This window comes from Bos taurus, chromosome 26 (genome assembly GCF_002263795.3).
Source record: "Bos taurus isolate L1 Dominette 01449 registration number 42190680 breed Hereford chromosome 26, ARS-UCD2.0, whole genome shotgun sequence".
NCBI lineage: Eukaryota > Metazoa > Chordata > Mammalia > Artiodactyla > Bovidae > Bos > Bos taurus.
In genome coordinates, this window is record NC_037353.1 from 16,268,975 (window position 1) to 16,292,554 (window position 23,580).

At 38.0% G+C, this 23,580-nt stretch overlaps 1 protein-coding gene across 2 annotated transcripts in view; it reads left to right on the plus strand.

Annotated features, from left to right (window-relative positions):
* Window positions 1-4,368: 4,368 nt before the first annotated feature.
* CYP2C85 (cytochrome P450 family 2 subfamily C member 85) overlaps window positions 4,369-23,580 on the plus strand; it is a 28,229-nt gene continuing 9,017 nt past the window's right edge. Inside the window, exons 1-6 of one of the 2 annotated variants that reach the window (XM_005225642.5) lie at window positions 4,369-4,631; window positions 6,164-6,342; window positions 6,529-6,678; window positions 12,183-12,343; window positions 13,506-13,682; window positions 21,725-21,866. In XM_005225642.5, the coding sequence (XP_005225699.1) occupies window positions 4,630-4,631; window positions 6,164-6,342; window positions 6,529-6,678; window positions 12,183-12,343; window positions 13,506-13,682; window positions 21,725-21,866 (811 nt within the window). In that variant the 5' untranslated portion in view covers window positions 4,369-4,629. The remainder of the gene's footprint in view (window positions 4,632-6,163; window positions 6,343-6,528; window positions 6,679-12,182; window positions 12,344-13,505; window positions 13,683-21,724; window positions 21,867-23,580) is intronic. The other variant, XM_005225641.5, reaches the window with a different exon arrangement.

A 23,580-nucleotide genomic window follows, 5' to 3' on the forward strand; every position in this document is an offset into this window, starting at 1 on the left:
ATGAAAATAGCTTTACCTTCAGTTAAGGTAATTGAGAGAAAATCCTGGGTGTGAAAATCCTGTTAAACATGGTGAATAAAACATGAATCCATGTAAACATGAGGGATAAAGGATGAGTGGGAGAAGATAGATAGCCCCAAAATAAACCCATGCACCTTTGGTCAATTAATCTGCAACAAAGAGGGCAAGAATATACAATGGAGTAAAGACAGTCATTCCAATAAGTGATGCTGGGAAAACTGACAGCTACATGTAAAAGAATAAAATTAGAACATACTCTAATACCATATATAAAAATAAACTCAGATGGATTAAAGACCTAAGTGTAGGACCAGATACTATAAAACTCTTAAAGGAACACATAGGCAAAACACTCTTTGAGATAAATTGAATCAATAACTTTTTGGATCCACCTCCTAGAGTAATGAAAAATTTTAAAAAATAAATAGGACCTGAATAGTTTTTGCATGGCAAAGGCAACCATATACAAAATGAACACACAACCCACAGAATGGGAGAAAATATTTGCAAATGATACAGCTCATAGGAGATTAATCTCCAACATATACAAACAACTCATGCAGCCCATTACTAAAAAAAGAAAAAAAACTCAAGCTAAAAGTGGGCACAAAATAGAAATAGACATCTCTCCAAAGAAGATGTATGGATGGCCAAAAAGCACATGTAAAGATGTTCAAAGTCACTAAGTATTGGAAAAATGCACATCAAAACTCCAATGAGAAATCACCTCACACCACGGTGAATGGCCATCAACAAAAAGTCTACAAACAGTAAATGCTGGAAAGGGTGTGGAGAGAAGATAACCTTCTTGCACTGTTAGTAGAAATGTAAATCAGTACAGCCACTGTGGAAAACAGTATGGAGGTTCCTTAAAAAACTAAAAATAGTTACCATATGGTCCAACAGTCCCACCCCTGGTCATGTATCTGGAGAAAAACATACTTCACGATTATACATGCACCCCAGTGTTCACTGCAGCACTATTTACAAAAGCTAAGATATGGAGTAGACCTAAATGTTTATCAACGGATGAATAGATGAAGAAGATGTGGTACGTATGACAATGGAATACTACTCAACCTAAAAAATGAAGGAAATAATGTCATTTTTAGTAACATGGATGGACATAGAGATTATCATAGTGGGTGAAGTCAAAGACAAATATCATATGATATCACTTATATGTGGAATCTAAAAAGTGATACAAATGAACTCACAAAACAGAAATAGACTCACATATTTTGGAAAAAAAAAAGTAATGGTTACCAAAGGGGAAGGGCTTCCCTGTGGCTCAGATGATAAAGCGTCTGCCTGCAATGCAGGAGACCCAGGTTTGATCCCTGGGTCAGGAAGATCCCCCGGAAAGGGAAATGGCAACCCACTCCAGTACTCTTGCCTGAAAAACTTCATGGACTGTCGCCTGAGGAGCTTGATAGGCGACAGTCCATGGACTCGCAAAGAGTCGGACATGACTGAGCGACTTCACGACGATGACCAAAGGAGAAAGTGGGAGGGAGAGATAAACTAGAAGGTGGGAATAACCTACACACACTACTATATATAAAATAGATAATAAACAAGGACCTACTGTATAAGACAAGGAACTCTACTCAGTAGTCTATAGTAACCCATATGGGAAAATAATGTGGAAAAAAAATAGGTATATGTATAACTAAATCACTTTGCTATACACCTGAACTTAACACAACACTGTAAATCAACTATACTCCAATATAAAATAAAAATTCTTTTTAATTTTGTAATTGAGTCTTGACAAAAACTTACTTATCTCTGCAAAAAGATCTTAGAAATAACTGCACTAGTCAATCTAAACAAATATGACATCTTTGTAGAATCTGTGTTTGTAAAGCACTGCTATTAGTGATCTAGTGATGTTTACCCCTCCAGTAATATTTAGATCATCATGACCACTAACTGTCTTCTGTTTGAATCTGCATGATCTGGTGGTTCTGGGCTGAGGGTCTGTTTAATGAAGTCCATGCCTCTGATCCTCCACTGAATCTACACCTGTTGTTCTGTGTAAAATCTCTCGTCCTTGCTCTTGATGACAAATTGAAATTATAATGGAGTAATCACAGTTCAGGCATACAAAAATGGAGTCAGCAGGCCACTGAGGATCCAGTCTTAGGGTTGTCTCCACACCTCTGAGAACTTGATGTTTCTTTGACCTATACCAGACCCAAGGACAGGACTAGCCGTATTCAGAGAACACTTACCAGCTACATCCTTATATTCTCAAGGTCTCCCATTGTAACTATGCAACCATTTTGGACCTCTACCAATGATTACTTAATAGAAACCCTTACTTGCCAGCTCCAACAGTGATTCTTGACAAACACTTTTTGTAATTTTGTGAATTTTGCCCTCATAAGCCTCCACATTTTTGTAGTCCAGCAGAGTGTGATTCAGTTGTTTCTTGAATCTCTGTCTCTTGGGCTGCAGTCCTAACAAACTCCCAGTAAACACCTTTTTATATCAGTCAAGTCTGCATTTTCTGTGTATTCTTAATTCCATTATTTCTGACAAAGACAGACTCCAAGAGGCAACAGAAACAATTGTTTCTGGAGGCAAGTAGGAGGCTTGAGCCATAGTTTCTCAAGCCTTCCCCACTAAATTCTTGAGACTGGCTGTTCCCTCCATTGCCTGAGTGAGTTTTTCCTCTTTGGTGTTGGAGAGGGGTGAATATCTTTTTAGAATTTCTTGTCTTGAGAATCTATGACTTTTTCCCTCGAAGTCCAGGGACACGCGTATCCTGTGACGCCTGTTATTGTTATTTTATGAACAATCAATGAACAATCAGTGGGGTGCATATTCAGAGTAATATTTTAGGCTATTTGGTTTTGTTTTTCTAAAATTGTTCTTGAGGTAGCTGAGGTATATATGAGAATGCATCACAACAGGAGTCAGAAGATCTCAGTTTAAATCCTAATTTTATTTATTATGAGCCTTGTGATGCTGGACAGTTCTCTTACCCCAGATCTCCCTTTCCCTCATGTGAAAAATATAAAATTACTATCTCTACCTTCCTTTTTTTCTTTGCTAAGTTAGATGTGAGATTTCAAGGTAAAAGTCATGTAAATTTACTTAGATAATTACTGTTAAATAATCAAATAAATCTTTGATTATTTAAGAGGTTTGAATTATGTTAATGTTAAGCATGAATTCCAAGAATGAAGATCATGTGAAAATCAAGAGGTGTTTATTTGGAGCTTGATAGGACTGAAGCCCAGGAGGCACAGATCCAAGAAACTCTTAAATTATGTTCTTCTAGTGGAGAAGGAAATGGCAACCCACTCCAGTGTTCTTGCCTGTAAAATCCCAGGGACGGAGGAACCTGGTGGGCTGCCATCTATGGGGTCGCACACAGTCAGACACGAATGAAGCGACTTAGCCACAGCAGCAGCAGGCTACAACATGGGGAAATTAATAAAGACAAGAAACCACAAGAGTAGGTGAAGTTTTTGTCAAGAACTAGACTTGTGCTGTGGTTCATGGGGTCACAAAAAATCGGACACAACTGAGCAACTAAACTGAACTGAACTGAGACTTGTAGATGGCAAGAGGTAAGGATGCTTGTAAGCAAAATTGGTTGGAGTTAGAAATGGTTACAGAGTTGTGAAGCAGTGGAGGAAGAGATGGGGTTGGGAGGGAGGACAGTCTGGAGAGGACTTTGAAAATACAAAGTTGTAGCAAGCACCTGCTAGCATATATTGTTTTGAAAATGGTTGGTGGAGTCCTTGAGTTTGACACAGAAAAGAATTCAAGTTCTCAGTGATATAGGAACACTTATGTCTAAAACCACATCCACAGTGACCACTGAACTTCATTTTGGATGCCAGAACCATAGTTACTCTATTCTGATTTTTAAACTATCTTACATATGTCATAATTAATTATTTTTTTATAACTGTAATGGTAGTGCAATACATTAAAAACTTTAAACACATACATTTTCAAGGACAAATTATCCTATATTGCATTATAAGATAAATATCTATATATATTTTTTAATAAAAAAGGCATAGAATACACTAATTTCCCTCAAAGTCATACATTTGCAACTTGTCATTGACTAGAATCCAGAGTTTTGAGCTGTTTGGGGCATCAAATTATTTATTTTAGTGGTTCTAATTCTTGGCTGCACAATGGAAATACTTTTTTTTTTTTTTTTTTAATTAGCAAACCTGATCCCAATCCAGTGCAATTAAATGACAGTCATTTAACAGAAGGAAAACAAGACTAAAGGACACTTTAATTTTATCTTTATCAGTGGCCAAAGTCCATTCAGAATAGAGTACAAAATGGATGTGATTGAATGGTATCTTTATTCCTCAGAGAGGCCCAAGTTGAATTAGCAGGGACTGTTACAAAAGCTTTTGATTTCAGGCTCACAGTCATCCGAGTAAGAAGAGAAGGCGTCAATGGATCTGCCTGTGGTCCTGGTGCTCTGTCTCTGCTGTCTGCTTCTTATCTCACTCTGGAAACAGAGCTCTGGGAAAGGGAAGCTCCCGCCGGGCCCCACTCCTCTCCCAATTCTTGGAAATATCCTACAATTAGATGTTAAGGACATCAGCAAATCTGTAAGCAATGTAAGTAGGTTTTATGTTCCTCCAGTGTCTTGTAAAAGGTAAGTAAAATAAGCCCAATTAAAAAAATAATATATACTAATATATAATAATAATAAAATAATTTTGAGCACACTCTTAAAGCAGGTCAGTTTGAAGCAAATTACTCCCTGTAAATTTGATATTTTTCTTGCCTTTTCAGGCCTGTTATTATCATAAATAGAGGAATAAAGTAATGTGTTTTGTGAGTAGAGAAGAGTTTAGGTCTTTGTATGGTAGAATCAAAATAATTAAGTTTTAAAAGCTGGGAGTGTTGCCTCCTTTCTTTATTTCACAGTCATTTGCTACGATTTGGGACTGAAAGTAAAGGGTAAGTGAAGTGTTTTGTGATTAGTGATTTCTTTCCAGAAATCATTTACTATATTGTTGTTCAGTTGCTCAGTTGTGTCCTACTCTTTGTGACCCCATGGACTGCAGGATGCCAGATTTCTCTGTCTTTCACCACCCTCCAGAGCTTGCTCAAACTCAAGTCCATTGAGTCAGTGATGCCATCCAGTCATCTCATCTTCTGTCGTCCTCTTCTGCCTTTAATCTTTCCCAGCATCAAAATCTTCTCTAATGAGTTGGCTCTTCACATCAGGTAGCCAAACAAAGTCCTGGAGCTTCAGCTTCAGCATGAGATTAGTGATTTCTTTCCTGAAATCATTTACTATATAAGCTGTGTGTTTTGTTCAGATGACCAGGAAAACAGAACTTTTCTGAAGAAGGGCATTGTGCCTGGTGTTAAGGAATTAACTTAGGATTAGGATGATCATGGGGGAATGAAAGAAAGAAGTCATCAGTTAGGGTCCCACTGGCGGCAGCAGCATTCATTTGGATTCTGCAGGAAACTGCCATCTGTATCCTGTGAATGCTGCCGCACAGAAGGTGTTGTTCTTCCATGAGATGCTGCATGTCCTGGCACTGCCTCTATGATGCTTCCTCTCTTTCTGTGTTAGTGATACCAGAGGATCTCAAACTAGGCTGGGCATTAGAGTTATATGAACTTATTTTTTAAGTTATAAATTTCTAGTATTCATCATAGGGCTACAGAGTCAGAATTCTAATGACCGCTTCATGGGTGATTCTGAAGCAGTGAGCTGGCTGTTGGTCCAAAAGGTGGACCTTAAGGATTGCTATATTGCTTCTCAAGGATCAGAGGGTGACTATGATCTTCAAATTTGAATCCTCTAAATATTAGCCCTGGGGTGCTGGACATGGAACAGAATTCCACAACCTTGGTTTCCTTATTTATAGTAGGGCAAATAAACCCACTGAAAGTGCTGATTTGAGGATTAATTATAACCTGTGTACCAGCTACTTGGGCCATTACTCAGCATTTCAAGTCATCCATAAGTAGAACCTATAACAATTACCACCATATTTCTGCATTAAATTCTGAATTTAATACATAATTAGGCTGTCTCTGGCAGAATAAAAACATAATAGCAGGATGATGATACATTCTGCATCAGGCACAACATAGTATCTCATACTGACTTCTTTTGCTATTACAGGCATCTCCATTCCCAGCTCTCAAAAGTCTACGGCCCTGTGTTCACTCTGTATTTTGGCATGAACCCCCTGGTGGTCTTGCATGGATATGAAGCAGTGAAAGAAGCTCTGATCGGCCTGGGAGAGGAGTTTTCTGGAAGAGGCAGTTGCCCAGTGATTCAAAGAGCTTCTAAGGGATATGGTAGGTGTGTATGTGTGGGTGTTCAGCATTGGTAAATGGTAGGAGTGGGGAGGATGGAAAAGGAAATTTGACAACTGTCTGCCATGGCTCCTCAGCAGATCGTGTTCCCTCTCTGAGGCTGCCATGTGTCAGCTCACTCCTCCTTCCCTAGAACTTGCTCCTAGTTTCTGTTTCCCCTGCTGGTAGGAGTCATTTTCAGCAATGGGAAGATATGGAAGGAGACCCGGCGCTTCTCCCTCATGACCCTGCGGGATTTCGGGATGGGGAAGAGGAGCATGGAGGACCGTGTTCAACAGGAAGCGTGCTGCCTGGTGGAGGAGTTGAGAAAAACCGATGGTGGGTGATTCTATTTTCTCTTAAGTCTGACCTTAACAGACTTCTCTCTCTCCAGTGACATCCTTGGAAATATTTCAGGGACAGCCTCATCTTTCATACTAGTATTGGTTGTTAGCCCTTAGATGGGGGGAGGGGGTTATAAAGCATAGGCAGCCAAGGAGGTTTTGTGTATCTGTGCTTATTATGTGTATACTCCCATGACTATGCATGCAGTGTGAGTATAAAGATCATTTAATCAAATTATCTCCTGAACTTTGTTTTCAAATCAGAAATCACAAAACATAGTTTTGAGTCATTTCCTAAAAATATTAAAGAACAGAGAAGGGTAGAGGTAATGTGGTTGTCTATTCTGGAATATTTTACCAGGAAATACTTGTTAATTGGACAGGGTGGGAATGACCATTATGTGGCATGAAACAAGTAATATGTGTGTTCACGTAAGTGGACTATATTTATATATTCAGCCTTACAGACACTTTTGAGAGTTACTTCCAAGGCTCAGGCCTACAATTCTGGCCAATAGTAATACCATCTATGGTTTTAATCATCTTGGGATATCTTAGTGCAATTCTCATCAATTATGCTTTCTCTGTAAAGACAGCACTCTTTATATTACTATCTTTTAAAAAAATTTTTATTTTATTTAACTTTACAATATTGTATTGGTTTTGCCATATATAAAAATGAATCTGCCACAGGTATACATGTGTTCCCCATCCTGAACCCTCCTCCCTCCTCCCTCCCCATACCATCCCTCTGGGTCGTCCCAGTGCACCAGCCCCAAGCATCCAGTATCGTGCATCGAACCTGGACTGGCGACTCGTTTCATATATGATATTATACATATTTCAGTGCCATTCTCCCAAATCATCCCACCCTCTCCTTCTCCCACAGAGTCCAAAAGACTGTTCTATACATCAGTGTCTCTTTTGCTGTCTCATATACAGGGTTATTGTTACCATCTTTCTAAATTCCATATATATGCATTAGTATACTGTATTGGTGTTTTTCTTTCTGGCTTACTTCACTCTGTATAATAGGCTCCAGTTTCATCCACCTCATTAGAACTGATTCAAATGTATTCTTTTTAATGGCTGAGTAATACTCCATTGTGTATATGTACCACAGCTTTCTTATCCATTCATCTGCTGATGGACATCTAGGTTGCTTCCATGTCCTGGCTATTATAAACAGTGCTGCGATGAACATTGGGGTACACGTGTCTCTTTCAATTCTGGTTTCCTCAGTGACAGCACTCTTTAAAAAGTATCAGCATTCATTATTTCTTGTTATTCAATACTAATTGTACCAATTTATATATTTTGAATAAATATATGCTACATCTTACTTCTGTTAAAACACATATATACCAAGTCAGTTCAGTTGAGTTCAGTCTTTTATTCGTGTCTGACTCTTTGCGACCCCTTGAACCACAGCACACCAGACCTTCCTGTCCATGACCAACTCCCAGAGTCCACCCAAACCCAAGTCCATTGAGTTGGTGATGACATCCAACCATCTTATCCTCTGTCATCCCCTTCTCCTCTTGCCCTCAATCTTTCCCAGCATCTGGGTCTTTTCAAATGAGTCAGCTCTTTGCATCAGGTGGCCAAAGTATTGGAGTTTCAGCTTCGACATCAGTTCTTCCAATGAACACCCAGGACTGATTTCCTTTAGGATGGACTGGTTGGATCTTCTTGCAGTCCAAGGGACTCTCAAGAGTCTTCTCCAACACCACAGTTCAAAAGCATCAATTCTTCTGTACTCAGCTTTCTTTATAGTTCAACTCTCACATCCATACATGACTACTGGAAAAACCATAGCCTTGACTAGACGGACCTTTGTTGACAAAGTAATGTCTCTGCTTTTGAATATGCTGTCTAGGTTGGTCATAATTTTCCTTCCAAGGAGTAAGCGTCTTTTAATTTCATGGCTGCAATCACCATCTGCAGTGATTTTGGAGCCCCAGAAAATAAATTCTGCCACTGTTTCCACTATTTCCCCATCTATTTGCCATGAAGTGATGGGACCAGATGCCGTGATCTTATTTTTCTGAATGTTGAGCTTTAAGCCAACTTTTTCACTCTCCTCTTTCACTTTCATCAAGAGGCTCTTTAGTTCTTCTTCATTTTCTGCCATAAGAGTGGTGTCACCTGCATATCTGAGGTTATTGATATTTCTCCCAGCAATCTTGATTCTAGCTTGTGCTTCCTCCAGCCCAGCATTTCTCATGATGTATTCTGCATATACATTAAATAAGCAGGGTAACAATATACAGTCTTGATGTACTCCTTTTCGTATTTGGAACCAAGTCATAAAATATTTATTTAACGAAATTTTGACCTTAGCAACACCTGTTTATTTTGTCTTCTCCAAGTAGAATTTGGTTCTGTTTTCAGTTCGCAAATTTTGCCCCATCTTTTTTGGATTTTAGTAACAAATGTACAGTCTGCAATATATTTCTCTGCCATCTCGTTTTGTCTAAACTTCTGTGTTTGTGGTCTCTGTTCCACAGGCTGCAGGATTGTAGTTCTTCTAGTTTCTGATGTCTGCCCCTAGGGGGGTGAGATTGGTCTTGGAGCTGTGCAGGCTTCCTGGTGGGTGGGACTGAAACCTGCTCATTGGTGGGTGCAGCTGGGTCTTGTCCCTCTTGTGGGCAGAGCTGTGTCACAGGGTATGTTTAGAGGAAGCTGTTGGCTCAGGATAACTTTAGGCAGCCTAAAGTTAATAGGTAGAAGTCACCTTTTCGGTAAACATATCAATAACCTCAGGTATGCAGATGACACTACCCTTATGGCAGAAAGCAAAGAAGAACTAAGAGTCTCTTGATGAAAGTGAAAGAGGAGCATGAAAAAGCTGGCTTAAAACTCAACATTAAAAAAAACGAATACCATGGCATTTCCCCCCACCCCATCACTTCATGGCAAATAGATCGGGAAACAGTGGAAACAATGACAGGCTTTATTTTCTTGGGCTCCAAAATCACTGCAGATGGTGACTGCAGCCATGAAATTAAAAGATGCTTGCTCCTTGGAAGAAAAGTTATGACCAACCTAGACAGCATATTAAAAAGCAGAGACCTCATTTTGCCAACAAAGGTCCAGATAGTCACAGCTATGGTTTTTCCAGTAGTGATGTAAGATCACTACTAGTGATGTAAGAGAGTTGTACCACAAAGAAAGCTGAGTGACGAAGAACTGATGCTTTTGAACTGTGGTGTTGGAGAAGACTCTTGAGAGTCCCTTGGACAGCAAGAAGATCAAACCAGTCAATGCTAAAGGAAGTCAGTCCTGAGTATTCATTGGAAGCACTCATGCTAAAGCTCTGATACTTTAGTCATCTGATGTGAAGAACTGACTCTTTGGAAAGACCCTGATGCTGGGAAAGATTGACGAAAGGAAGAGACGGGGACAACAGAGGATGAAATGGTGGGAGGGCATCACTGACCTGATGGAGGTGACTTTGAGCAAACTCCCAGAGTTGGTGATGGACAGGGAAACCTGGCATGCTGCAGCCCATGGGGTCACAGAGGATCAGGGCAGGACTGAGCAACTGACCTGAACTGGATTGATTGATATTTCTCCTGGCATCTTGATTCCAGCTTGTGCTTCATCCAGCCTGGCATTTCACATGATGTACTTTGCATATAAGATAAATAAGCAGAGTGACAATGTACAGCCTTGACATACTCCTTTTCCAATTAAAACCAGTCTGTTGTTCCATGTCTGGTTCTAACTGTTGCTTCTTGACCTGCACGCAGATTTCTTGGGAGGCAGGTAAGGTGGTCTGGTATTCCCATCTCTTGAAAATTTTCCACAGTTTGTTGTGATCCACACAGTCAAGGCTTTAGTGTAGTCAGTGAGGCAGAAGTAGATGTTTTTCTGAAAGTCTGTTGCAAATAATACAACAGATGTTGGAAATTTGATATCTCATTTCTCTGCCTTTTCTAAATCGAGATGGTACATCTAGAAGTTCTCAGTTCACATACCATAAGCAATATCATATGATAATTATCTTTGTCTGGCTTACTTCACCAATATAATAATTTCATAATGCTGAAAATGGCATTATTTCTTTATTTTAATGACTGAGTAATATTTTGGGGGGCTTCCTTGATGGCATTAGTGGTTAAGAATCTGCCAGCCAATGCAGGAGATGTGGGTTCAATCCTTGGACTGGAAAGATCTCCTGGAGAAGGAAATGGAAACCCACTCCAGTATTCTTGCCTGGGAAATTCCATGGACAGAGGGGCCTGGCAGACTATAGTCCTGGGGTCACAAAGAATCAGACATGACTTAGAGACTAAACAACAGCAGCAATATTCATTACGTGTGTGTGTGTTTCACATCTTCGGTATCCATGCATCTGTCGATGGACATTTAGGTTGTTTTCATGTCTTGTGCCAAGTCACTTCAGCCGTGTTCGACCCTTTGTGACCTCACGGATGGTAGCATGGGATTCTCCAGGCACTAATACTGGAGTGGGTTGCCATCGCCTTCTCCAGTTTCCATGTCTTGGCTATTATAAATAGTGCTGCCATGAAATCAGGATGCACGTATCTTTTTGAATTAGAGTTTTTATCTTTTCTGAATATACGCCCAGGAGTGGGATTGCTGAATCATATGGTAGCTCTATTTTTAGTTTTTTAAGGAACCTCCATACAGTTCTCTATAGTGGTTCCATCGATTTACATTCCCACCAACAGTATAGGAGTGTTTCCTTTTCTCCACATCCTCTACAGTATTTATTCCAAATATATTAATTTTAATGACCATGGTAAATGAGGGACATTAATTCTTAAAAAAGAAGAAATTTTAAACATGGAAACAAAATTAAGGGAATTCCACTCATCAAATTACCCTTTTGTTTCACTTATCTGGGGGTTTTACATTTTATATTACTTTAGACAAAAATCCAATCTATAATAATTGGTTAATTGTTCACTTGTACCTTAGTTTTTCTTCTCATATAGCATGGGTACTTTGTGTTTTATTACATTTATTTTTTCAAATGCATGAATTCAACTGTAGTCTCTCTCTCTCACTTTAGCTTTTCCTCCCTGATTCTGCACATGAGTTTTTCAGCTATTCATTTTGAGTTCCCTAACTATTTTCTTTCTTTCTGTCGTGTTTAATTTTCAGACAGATGATATTCAACATTGATAACTTTCATTATTAAATCATACAAAATGGCCTCTTTAAATGTTCTTGTCATTTTCCCTTCAAATTAACAGGCACCTTGAGTGAAAAGGGTACAGGTAAAGGTGGGAGTGAATTTAATATTTGTAAAAGCCCATTATTTAACTAGTTGTGCTGAAATATCCTACTCAGGTTACGGTAAAGTGATGTGTTGATTTTATGCATGCTGAATATTTATTTTTAAAGGAATTTGTTGATGAGATATCACTTTAGAGTTTCTAAAATTACCTTTACCTGTTATCTCAAACACCAAGTGTCTCTTGTGTATGTTTTAATGGTGTGTTTAAATTGTTTGTTATTCTTTAGGGTTGCCCTGTGATCCTACTTTCATCCTGGGCTGTGCTCCCTGCAATGTGATCTGCTCCATTATTTTCCAGAATCATTTTGATTATAAAGATCAGATTTTTCTAGATCTAATGGAAAGACTGAATGAAAACGCCAGAATTCTGGGCTCTCCATGGATTCAGGTGAGGCCAAAGTCCTTTCTTCTCAAGAAATCATTTTGGCTCTTTTCTCCATGAGATCCAGATCTCTCTGGGCACCAAGCTATGAGGTGAATGTGAACAGCACACTCCTGCCCAAAGCTTAGCATCATGGCGTACTCATCTGGGGATGACGGCAGAGCCTGTAATGATAGACAGGAAAATACATGCCCAGAATACAGAACTGCAATTCAGTCCCATTGGCTCTGTTCAGTGGTTTTTCCAGCAAGATGCAAAGACCAATTTCTGTAAACTACTTGGTAATTTCCCCAAAGTGTGACCACAGAAGTAGGACTTCAAGGTCCTACTGGAAAGGCTTTCATTGCCCACAAGTCTTGTTACCCAATCTCTACTCATGGATTCTTCAGCATGTTAGCTGACAGAAATATCTGTTTGGGAAGAAAGACAGTATTTCCTTCAAGGGGCTCCCACAGGACACTGAATATGATAGGAGAGTTTGATGCTTCAGTTGGTATCTTAACTGACAAAATAATTGCTTTGAGGATGACAAAATGATTATTTTTTAGTGTAGGAACCACAAACCAACATCACTGGTGTACCCTGTGCTGAGCTAAATGTTCTGCCCCCTGCCTAAAAGACAATGGTGTGACCGTACAGAGGTCACTTAATTGCTCTGGTTTCCAGTTACTTCATCCATAAAATGTTGAGTTGCGTTTCATGGTATCTTTAGGACCCTTTTAGTCCTAAAATACCAATTTTATGGTTGATGCCACTAAACAGAGAAAGAGATATCAGGGATCAGCTTGTTTTCTATATCAGATTACCTAAACTCCCAGTCTGATGTCATCTATAAAAGATGAACCATTGTGTTTCGTGCTATCTCTTATTACATAATTGTGGGGAGAATTAATGCAGAAAATGAAAGAATTGATACAAAGATGCCTTTGTACTGTAAACATGATGTATGAGTATAGGAGATGAATACCATCATTGATCCCTGGTTATAATTTTCTCCCGAAATACATCTATCAGCATAGAAAACTATGTATTTGTGAAGTTAAAAAGTCCCATCTATATAGTGACCATATTATTTTAATATTAAAATACATTTTCTAACCAGGACTTGGCATATAATATTTGAATCTTCATTAAGTGTTTCTTTTAATGAACATTTTTTTTTTTCTAGCTCTGCAGTTCTTTCCCTGCTCTCATTGATTATGTCCCAGGGAAACATAAAAAATTCTTTGAAAATTATGCTTGTATGAAAAGTTATGTTTTGGAGAAAACAAGGGAACACCAAGCATCCCTGGACATGAACAACCCTCGGGACTTTATTGATTGTTTCCTGACCAAGATGGAACAGGTAAAATGTTAATGACAGCTCGATTATTTGATTGCTTGTGCATTTTTAGGGCTGTTGAATTTACCAGCAATGTTTCAGTGGTTTGGCCAGCAATGTTGACAAACATTTTAAGTACATGATGTATGTCCAAATCTGTAGTATGCATTATGGAAGATACAATGTTTAATTGTTAAATTAGTTGAATATATTGATTCTACTCTTCACCTACTAGTAATCTTCCTACAGAAGTACAGAATGACACCTCAGATGAAATGGAAACAATTAGAAACAAGTCAAAAAACACAAAATATCATGGAATAATATGAAGTTGAACATGATCATTGCACACACTGTATGAGGGAATGGAAAAGAATGGCTTAATCTAGCTGGGCTTCCTGCATACCAAGTGGTTGGAAATAAATCTTAATATATTTGCATTGAAGGACAGGGGAAGGAATTTTAGATGGTGAATACTGTATATATTATATACAGTATACATAGGCCTGTGATGAAAAAGAGTAGGTGGATGGAAGAGAGAGAGAGCACTTTGAGTTTCAAGTAAAAATGAATTGGTATAGATATGGAGCTGGAATTATATGTCTGTGGGCATGAATTATATACCATGTGTTGAAAAGACACACTTTTTCCTTCTTGGCACCCTTGTCAAAGACTAGTGCACTCAAAATTTGACCCTTTATTTGTGTAAGTAAGTAAGTAAGTAAGTGTTAGCTGCTCAGTCGGGCCCGACTCTTTGCGACCCCGTGGACTGCAGCCCACCAGGCTCCTCTGTCCATGAGATTTTCCAGGCGAGGATACTGGAGTGGGTTGCCATTTCCTTCTCCAGAGGATCTTCCTAACTAAGGATTGAACCCGGGTCTCCTGCACTGCAGGCAGATTCTTTACTGACTGAGTTGCAAGGGAAGCCCTAGATTATTTGTGTAACCTGACATCTATTCCATTAATCTAAATGTCAGTCCTTATACTGGTAGCATATCATCTGGTCATCTTAATTATTAGTTTTGTAATTATTTATGAAGTTGAGAAATGTGAGAACTCTAATTTTGTTGTTAATTTTAAAAAGTGTTTTGGCTATTCTGAATGCTTTGAATTTTCAGGTTAATTATAGGATAAACTAGTCAATTTAGGCAAAGAAATTAGTGATTTTTATAGGGATTGCAGGAAATCTGTTGATCGACTTATGGAGCAACATCATTTTAAAATATAGGTGAAATTCATATAACATGCAATTCACCATTTTAAAGTATATGATTTAGTTGTATAAACTTGCACTCAAAATGTTGTGTAATCACTAGTTCTCTTATTTCAAAACTTTCCTATCGCTCTCCAGAAACATACCATATCCATTAAATGATCACTCTCCATTCCCTCCACCCCATCATGTGTTATCCTGTTTTCTGCTTTATGTCTATGGATTTGCTTGTTATGAATATAGTGTGGGACTACTCAGGTGGTGCTAGTGGTAAAGAACCCTCCTGACAGTGCAGGAGACATAAGAGACAAGAGTTCAATCCCTGGGTTGGAAATATCCTTTGGAGGAGGGCATGGCAACCCCCTCCAGTATTCTTGCCTGGAGAATCCCATGGATAGTGGAGCTTAGCAGGCCACAGTCCATGGAGTCACAAAGAGTCTGACACGACTGAAATGACTTAGCATGCATGCATGAATATAGCATATAAAAAAACTCATAGCATTGCCCCTTTTGTTTTTGGCTTCATCTAGTATGTTTTGGATTCTTATCTAAGTTATAGTGTATACCAGTATTTGTTACTGTCTTGTATGGCTGCATGATATTCCATTTTAATATAAGTACCATGACTTTTTATACATTTATGTATTTGTGGACATTGTTGGTGTTTCCCTTTGGGTCTTAATGAACATTGTTGCCACAAAAATTTGTGTACAAATTTCCTCATGGACATATTTTCATTTATGTTGAGTATATTCCTAGGAGTGAAATCTATGAGGCCTATGGTAATTTTAAGTCTGACATTTTTAGAAATAGCCAGACTTTCCCATGGTGACTGAAGCATTTATATTCCTACCAGCAATGTAAAGCATTCTTATTTTCCCACATAGTCACCATTATTTATTTTCTAGTTTCTTGTAGTTATTAATGCTAGTCTGGTTAATGTGAAGTGATCTCTCTTTGTGGCTTTAGTTTGCATTTCCTCAACGAACAACGATATAGAATATATTTCATGTGTCATTACCCATTTTTATTTCTTCTTTGGAGAAATATTGTTATTTAAGTCCTTTACCCCTTTAAAATTAGGTTCCTTGTCTTTGTTGTTGAGCTTTGATATTTTGGTATTACAAAAATAAAGTAAAAATGGATATTTTGGGTATTATATGCTTACATATATGCATGCATGCATGCTCAGTCACTCAGTTGTGTCTGACTCTTTGCAACTCCATGGACTGGAGTTGGCAACCCACCAGGCTTCTCTATCCATGGAATTTTCCAGGCAAGAATACTGGAATGCGTTGTCATGCCCTCCTCCAGGGGCTCTTCCCAACCCAGGGATTGAACCCAGGTCTCTCACACTGCAGGTGGATTCTTTACCATCTGAGCCATAAGGGAAGTGCAAATTACTAGAGAAATACAAATAAAAACTACAATGAGGTGTCACTTCACACTGGTCAGAGTGGCCATCATCAGAAAGTCTACAAATATGGCTCAATGGTGAAGAATCTGCCTGCCAGTGCAGAAGCCACAGGAGATCTAGGGTTTGATCCCAGGTCAGGAAGATTTTCTGGAGAAGGAAGTGGCAACCCACTCCAGTATTCGTGCTGGGATAATTCCATGGACAGAAGAGTCTGTCAGGCTGTAGTCCATGGAATCAAAAAGAGCTGGACACGAATGAGTAACTAGGCTTGCATGCCGTAAATGGTAGAGAGGATGTGAAATAAAGGGAACCCTCCTACACTATTGGTGTGAATGTAAATTGGTGCTGCCATTATGGAGAACAGTATGAAGGTTCCTTTAAAAACTATTAATAGAGTTCTCATATGATCAGCAATCCCACTCTTAGGTATGCATCCAGAGAAAACTATAATTTGATGTTATGAACCCCAGTGTTCATAGTAGCACTATTTACAGTAGCCAAGACATGAAAGCAACCTAAGTAATCATCAACAGATGAATGGATAAAGAGGATGTGGTATATATATATATTCAATGGAATATTACTCAGCCATTAAAAATGAATTAAATAATGCCATTTGAGCAATATGGATGGGCCTAGAGATTATCATACTAAGTGAAGCAAGACAAAGACAAATATTATATATCACTTATATGTGGAACCTAAATATATATATATATATATATAAGTTAACTTATTTATAAAACAGAAACAGACTCAGACAGAGTAAACAAACTTATGGTTAGGTAATAAAGGGAAGGGGGTGATTAAATGGGAGTATGGGATTAATAGATACTACTATTAATCTTATTAATATTATTAAAACTACTATATATAAAATAGGTAATTACTGTAAAACACAAGGGACTGTATTCAATATCTTGTAATAACCTATAACGGAAAAGAATCCAAAAAAGTGTATATCCTCTGCTGTATACCTAAAACTAGCACAGTTTTAAAAATAAGCTATACTTCATTTAATTATTTTTTTCCTTTTGCCCTTCCTCTGCTGGAAACATGAGGGGATTTTTCTCCAGTTGTACTGTCAGAATTTGGTCAAGCTCCTAGAATAAATTTCAAAAATTATGGTAGCTCCTGGATGACTCAGTCATCCTGTGGAGTCTTCCTTCTCTCAGAGTTTTCCACACTGAGCTTTTAGCAATTTCTCAAATATTATTCAGATTTTCCTACCCTACCACTGAATTTCATTGTGATTTCCATTCGTGCACTCTTCTTTGGTAAGTCTGACTCCCTGTATCGCCCTGCCAACCTCTCCAATTTAGGGGACAGTGATTTTCCCTTTGTGCTCAACTCTCTTAGGAGTCTTAAAAGAATTGTTGATTTTAGTCTGTTCAGCTTTTCACTTGTTGTTAGGAATGGAGTTGAAACTTCCAGGGTCTTTACATGTGGAGATATCAGGTTTATTTTTCTCTGTTTATGCATTCATACATTTTCATTCTGTTTTTTATTTCTAGCCTCATTTTATTGTGGTCAGAGAAGATAGTTTGTATCATTTTTATCTTTTTCAATTTGTCAAGAATTGTTTATGACCTAACATATAGTTTACTGTGGAAAAAGTTATATGTACACTTGAGAAGTTCATATAACATAAGTGCATATAACATAAAAAGTTATATACACAGGAGAAGACTGTGCATTCTGCTCTTATTGAGTGGAGTATTCTTTATATATCTGTGAGAATAATTGACTCTAGGGTTGTTCAAGTCTTATATATTTACTCATTGATCTTTTGTCTAGGTATGCTATAAATTATTGAAAGCTGAGTTTTGAAACCTCCCACTGTTATTGTAGAACTCTCCATTTATCCTTTCAATTCTATAAATGTTTGCTTCATATATTTTGGGGGCTCTGTTGCTTGATGAATATGTGTTTATAATTATATGACTTGATGAATTCACCTTTCTTAGTCCAGTATAAAACATCCCATTCTTATTTGGTCCCTTTAAACTATTTTTGATAAAAATTTTCCAGTCTTGCTTTATTTCAGATCAGATCAGATCAGATCAGTCACTCAGTCATGTCTGACTCTTTGCGACCCCGTGAATCACAGCATGCCAGGCCTCCCTGTCCATCACCAACACCTGAAGTTCACTCAGACTCATGTCCATCAAGTCAGTGATGCCATCCAGCCATCTCATCCTCTGCCATCCCCTTCTCCTCCTGCCCCCAATCCCTCCCAGCATCAGAGTCTTTTCCAATGAGTCAACTCTTCACATGAGGTAGCCAAAGTACTGGAGTTTCAGCTTTAGCATCATTCCTTCCAAAGAAATCCCAGGGCTGATCTCCTTCAGAATGGACTCATAATTTGCAAAATCTCCTTTCCTCTTTCTCATTCAATGTATTTGTGTTTTGGCATCTCAAATGTACAATATATTGTACCACATACAAGGTTTTTTGTTGAGAGTAGTTGACATATAACATATTAGTTATTAGATTATAGTGTCACATAATGATTCAATATATGCATATATTAAAAATGATTACTACAATATATATAATTAACATTAATTATCACACATAGTTATGGATTTTTTCTTGTGAATCTTAGGATTTGCTCTCTTAGCAATTGAAATAGGGAATATGTCATTAACTATAGTCATCAGACTGGTTCCAAATAGGAAAAGGAGTACGTCAAGGTTGTATATTGTCACCCTGCTTATTTAACTTCTATGTAGAGTACATCATGAGAAACGCTGGACTGGAAGAAACACAAGCTGGAATCAAGATTGCCGGAAGAAATATCAATAACCTCAGATATACAGATGACACCACCCTTATGGCAGAAAGTGAAGAGGAATTCAAAAGCCTCTTGATGAAAGTGCAAGTGGAGAGTGAAAAAGTTGGCTTAAAGCCCAACATTCAGAAAATGAAGATCATGGCATCCTGTCCCATCACTTCATGGGAAATAGATGGGGAAACAGTGGAAATAGTGTCAGACTTTATTTTTCTGGGCTCCAAAATCACTGCAGATGGTGACTGCAGCCATGAAATTAAAAGATGTTTGCTCCTTGGAAGGAAAGTTATGACCAAACTAGACAGCATATTCAAAAGCAGAGACATTGCTTTGCCAACAAAGGTTCGTCTAGTCAAGGCTATGATTTTTCCAGTGGTCATGTATGGATGTGAGAGTTGGACTGTGAAGAAGGCTGAGCACCGAAGAATAGATGCTTTTGAACTGTGGTGTTGGAGAAGACTCTTGAGAGTCCCTTGGACTGCAAGGAGATCCAACCAGTCCATTCTGAAGGAGATCAGCCCTGGGATTTCTTTGGAAGGAATGATGCTAAAGCTGAAACTCCAGTACTTTGGCCACCTCATGCGAAGAGTTGACTCATTGGAAAAGACTCTGATGCTGGGAGGGATTGGGGACAAGAGGAGAAGGGGACGACAGAGGATGAGATGGCTGGATGGCATCACTGACTCAATGGACATGAGTCTGAGTGAACTTCGGGAGTTGGTGATGGACAGGGAGGCCTGGTGTGCTGCGATTCATGGGGTCGCAAAGAGTCGGACACGACTGAGCGACTGATCTGATCTGATCTGATAGTCATCATGCTGTTTATTACATCACCAGGACTTATTTATTTTATAACTGGACTTTTTGCACCTTTTATTCCCTTCATTCATTTTGATCTCTCCTCCCAACCCTTGCAGCCACCAATGTATCCTCTCTATTTATAAGATCAAGTTTTTAAAATATTTCATATATGAATTTGATCATATGGTAACTTGTCTTTCTGTGTCTCATTTATTTCACTTAGCACAACTTCAAGGCCCATCCATGTTGTCACAGATATCAGGATTTCCTTTTTTTTAAATGGCTAAATTATATTCTATATTTGTATAGATATATTATGAATATGTAGTGGAATATTTAGATAAACAATTTAAAATCTTATTCTTTCAATATCTGTCTTAAACCGTGATTTTCAATCGATTAATTATTCACATTGAAGAATTTATTTCTGCCCTATAATTTTTTGCTCTAATGTATTTCATAATTTTTGTTTCTTAGTTCCTTCAATATAGCCTTAGTTTTGTTTGATCTTTTCCTAATGTACCTTTTTAAAATTCCATCCAAATTTTTTTTGTGTTTTAAAACTAATTTCTTAGTACTTATAAAAGAGATTACTGTTAACATTCTAAATTCATAACAATTCAGTATGAACTGATTCCTCAATAGCTTCAAATCATGTACATTAACTCTGCTCCCATCCAGCTTCATCCCCCCTTTATTTCATTGGTGTCACAAAATCACATCTTTATATTTTGTGCCTAGAATCATATACTTATAATGATTGTTTCGTGTTTTTTTCTTTTAAATAATATGGGAAATGAAATGAGGCTTTTAAATTAGAATACAGTAGCTTTTGCTTTTCCATTTACCTACATAGTTATTTTTAACAAGGAACTTTGTCAATCTGGCTTTGAATTATCATCTTGTCCTTTGGTTTTGTTAACTGGAACCCCTTAGCTTTTAATTTGGGGATGTCTTATGTCTCGTAATTTATGGAGGGATGGTTTTGCCAAATGCAAAATTCTTGGTTGACATATTTACACTTGAGATTTTAAATATATCTTTCCATTGATATTTGGCCTCTACAGTGTCTGTGGAAAAAATGAGCTGTTATCCTAATGATGATCCTTTGTACATGATAAGTTACTATTCTCTTGATGTTTTGAACGTTCTCTCTTTTGCTTTGGCTTTTGACAGTCTGATTAAAATATGCCTCAAAGTGAGTCTATTTGGTTTCATTACTCTTGGAGCTTGTTTAGCTTTTTGGATTTCTAGATTCATGTACTTCACAAAATGTTGGAAGTTTTCAGTCATTCTTATTCAAATACTTATTTTCTGTTCCTTCCCTAACTCTTTTCTGGGATCTCATAAAGTGGATGTTAGTTAGTACAATTGATTGAGTGCCATGGGTCCTTAGGTTCTATTTATTTTTCTTTATTCCTTTTTCTTTCTGATAATCACACTGGAAATTTTTATTCTGCTTCAGATTTGCTGTTTCTTTCTCGGATTTCCCATAGTCTACTGTTCAAACTCTCTGGTAAATTTAAAAATGTTCAGGTAGTGTGATTTCTAGCTCCAAAATTCTGGTTTTTTTGTTTTTATAGTACCTTTCTTGTTATTCTATACTTATTCATACACTTTTCATTATTTTCAATATCTTTTCAATATTTTATTTAGTTCTTGATGATTTTCATTAGCTATTTAAGCATATTAAAGACATGTATCTTAAAGTTTTTGTTTAGTAAGTCCATATCTGGATTTCCTCAGAAATGATTTGTGTCAACTTATTATTTTTGCTATTACTGGTCCATACTTCCTCCTTTTTTGTATGCTTTGTAACTTTTTAATTAAATCATTCCTAGGAAAAGCACAATCAAGAACTGGAGTATACAGTTGAAAACTTGGCACACACTGTATTGGATTTGTTTGTGGCTGGGACAGAGACGACGAGCACCACACTGAGATATGGGCTCCTCCTCCTGCTGAAACACCCAGAGGTCACAGGTATGATAATATGGTGGGCAGGGTGACCTCAGAAGAGATGATAGAAAGACACTTGAATGTATTCTACCTTGTTTCTCTCAGAGAATTACCTAAATCTCAGACTGAGCAGCTTAATTCCCGCCCCCCCCAGATTTAATGAAGGGATAGTAATGTGACATCTTTATATAATTTGTGAAGATATTAAGCATCAGAATTTCATGGGAGGTCATGTGTAGCAAGCACAGCCAGCATGAATTGGCCTAGAGCTGCATATTGGTTTCAATTATGGAAAGACCACTCTGATGTCCCCACATTCTGAAAATACAGTGTTCTAGAACCATGGTCCAAGAACTTCCCCAGTGGTCTAGTGGTTACAACTGAATCTCCAGTGCAGGGAGTATTGATTCAAACCCAGGTCAGGAAACTAAGATCCCACATGCTATGGACAGAGTGGCCAAAAATCAAAGAAAGAAAGAAAGAAACCAGGGTTGGGACACTGGAAGCTCTCCTTATTAAACAGATTGGAAATCATAGAAATTTGGTGAGGCTGCCTGATGCAATTTAAACAATCTAGGAAGACCTCTAAAGAGTTAGATTGACAATAAATTAGCTTAAGATATGTATGTAAAGAAATTGTATTAATCCATAAGTTTGTTTCCAGAAAAATGGTTGTTGCCAAAATACACATTTTAAGGGGTCAAGAATTTTATCTTTCAAAAAGAACTTTTTGTTAGAAATTAACTTTTAAAGGCTATCGTTATGGTTAGAAGCACACATTTTCTTGTTTATTGTCAGAATACCACTGAAATGATTATCACCCATAACCTATGAGAATTAGCCTTTCTAAGCCGGAGTCAGGAAGCAGCCAACAAATATTCAACAAATTTCTGAAACACAGAGAGCATATTGAGGGTTGACAATGAAGTCAATAGAGAGGATGAAGTTATAGCCTAAATGTCAGAAGAGGAAACGGTATAATATTGTGGTTGTTGTTCAGTGGCTAAGTCGTATTCAACTCTTTATGACCCCATGAACTTCAGCATTCCAGAGTCCCCTGTCTTTCCCTGTCTCCTAGAGTTTGCTCAAATTCATGTCCATTGAGTCAGCAATGCTATCTAATCACTGCCATAAAGTGATGGGACCAGATGCCATGATCTTAGTTTTTTGAATGTTGAGTTTTAAGCCAGCATTTCACTCTCCTCTTTCACTCTCATCAAAAGGCTCTTCAGTTCCTCTTCACTTTCTGCCATTAGAGTGGTGTCATCAAACAAGAAGTCATTTATGTTCTTACAGTCCTTAAGGTTATGTTTGGAAGTACCTAGTTTCAAAAAAGATAGAGGAAGACATAGGTTGATAAAGGAAACTCTCCCAACCACAAGTCTTTGATAACTCCTTTCATCAGGTAACTCTGTTTCTTTAATAGGATGAAAGAGGTTTACTGTCTAGAGAAAGGGAATCTAAGAGGCCCTACTTAGGACACTGGGCAGAGACAGGGGTAAAGAGTGAGGTCACAGCTTAGAGGAAAGGTTGGGGAAGAATCCACTTCTTGAATTCAGAGATTCTTAGCTCCTTTCCCATCCTGCTTCCTGAAATTCAGCAGTTAGAGGAAAACTCCAGAGAGTGAGCACTCTGGAGAAAAGACTTCCAAGTTTTGCTATGTAGATAGAAAATTCTCTCAACATGTCCCACAGAGTGAATGAAATAAGAACATCCACCCCAAGACACAGGGTCATAA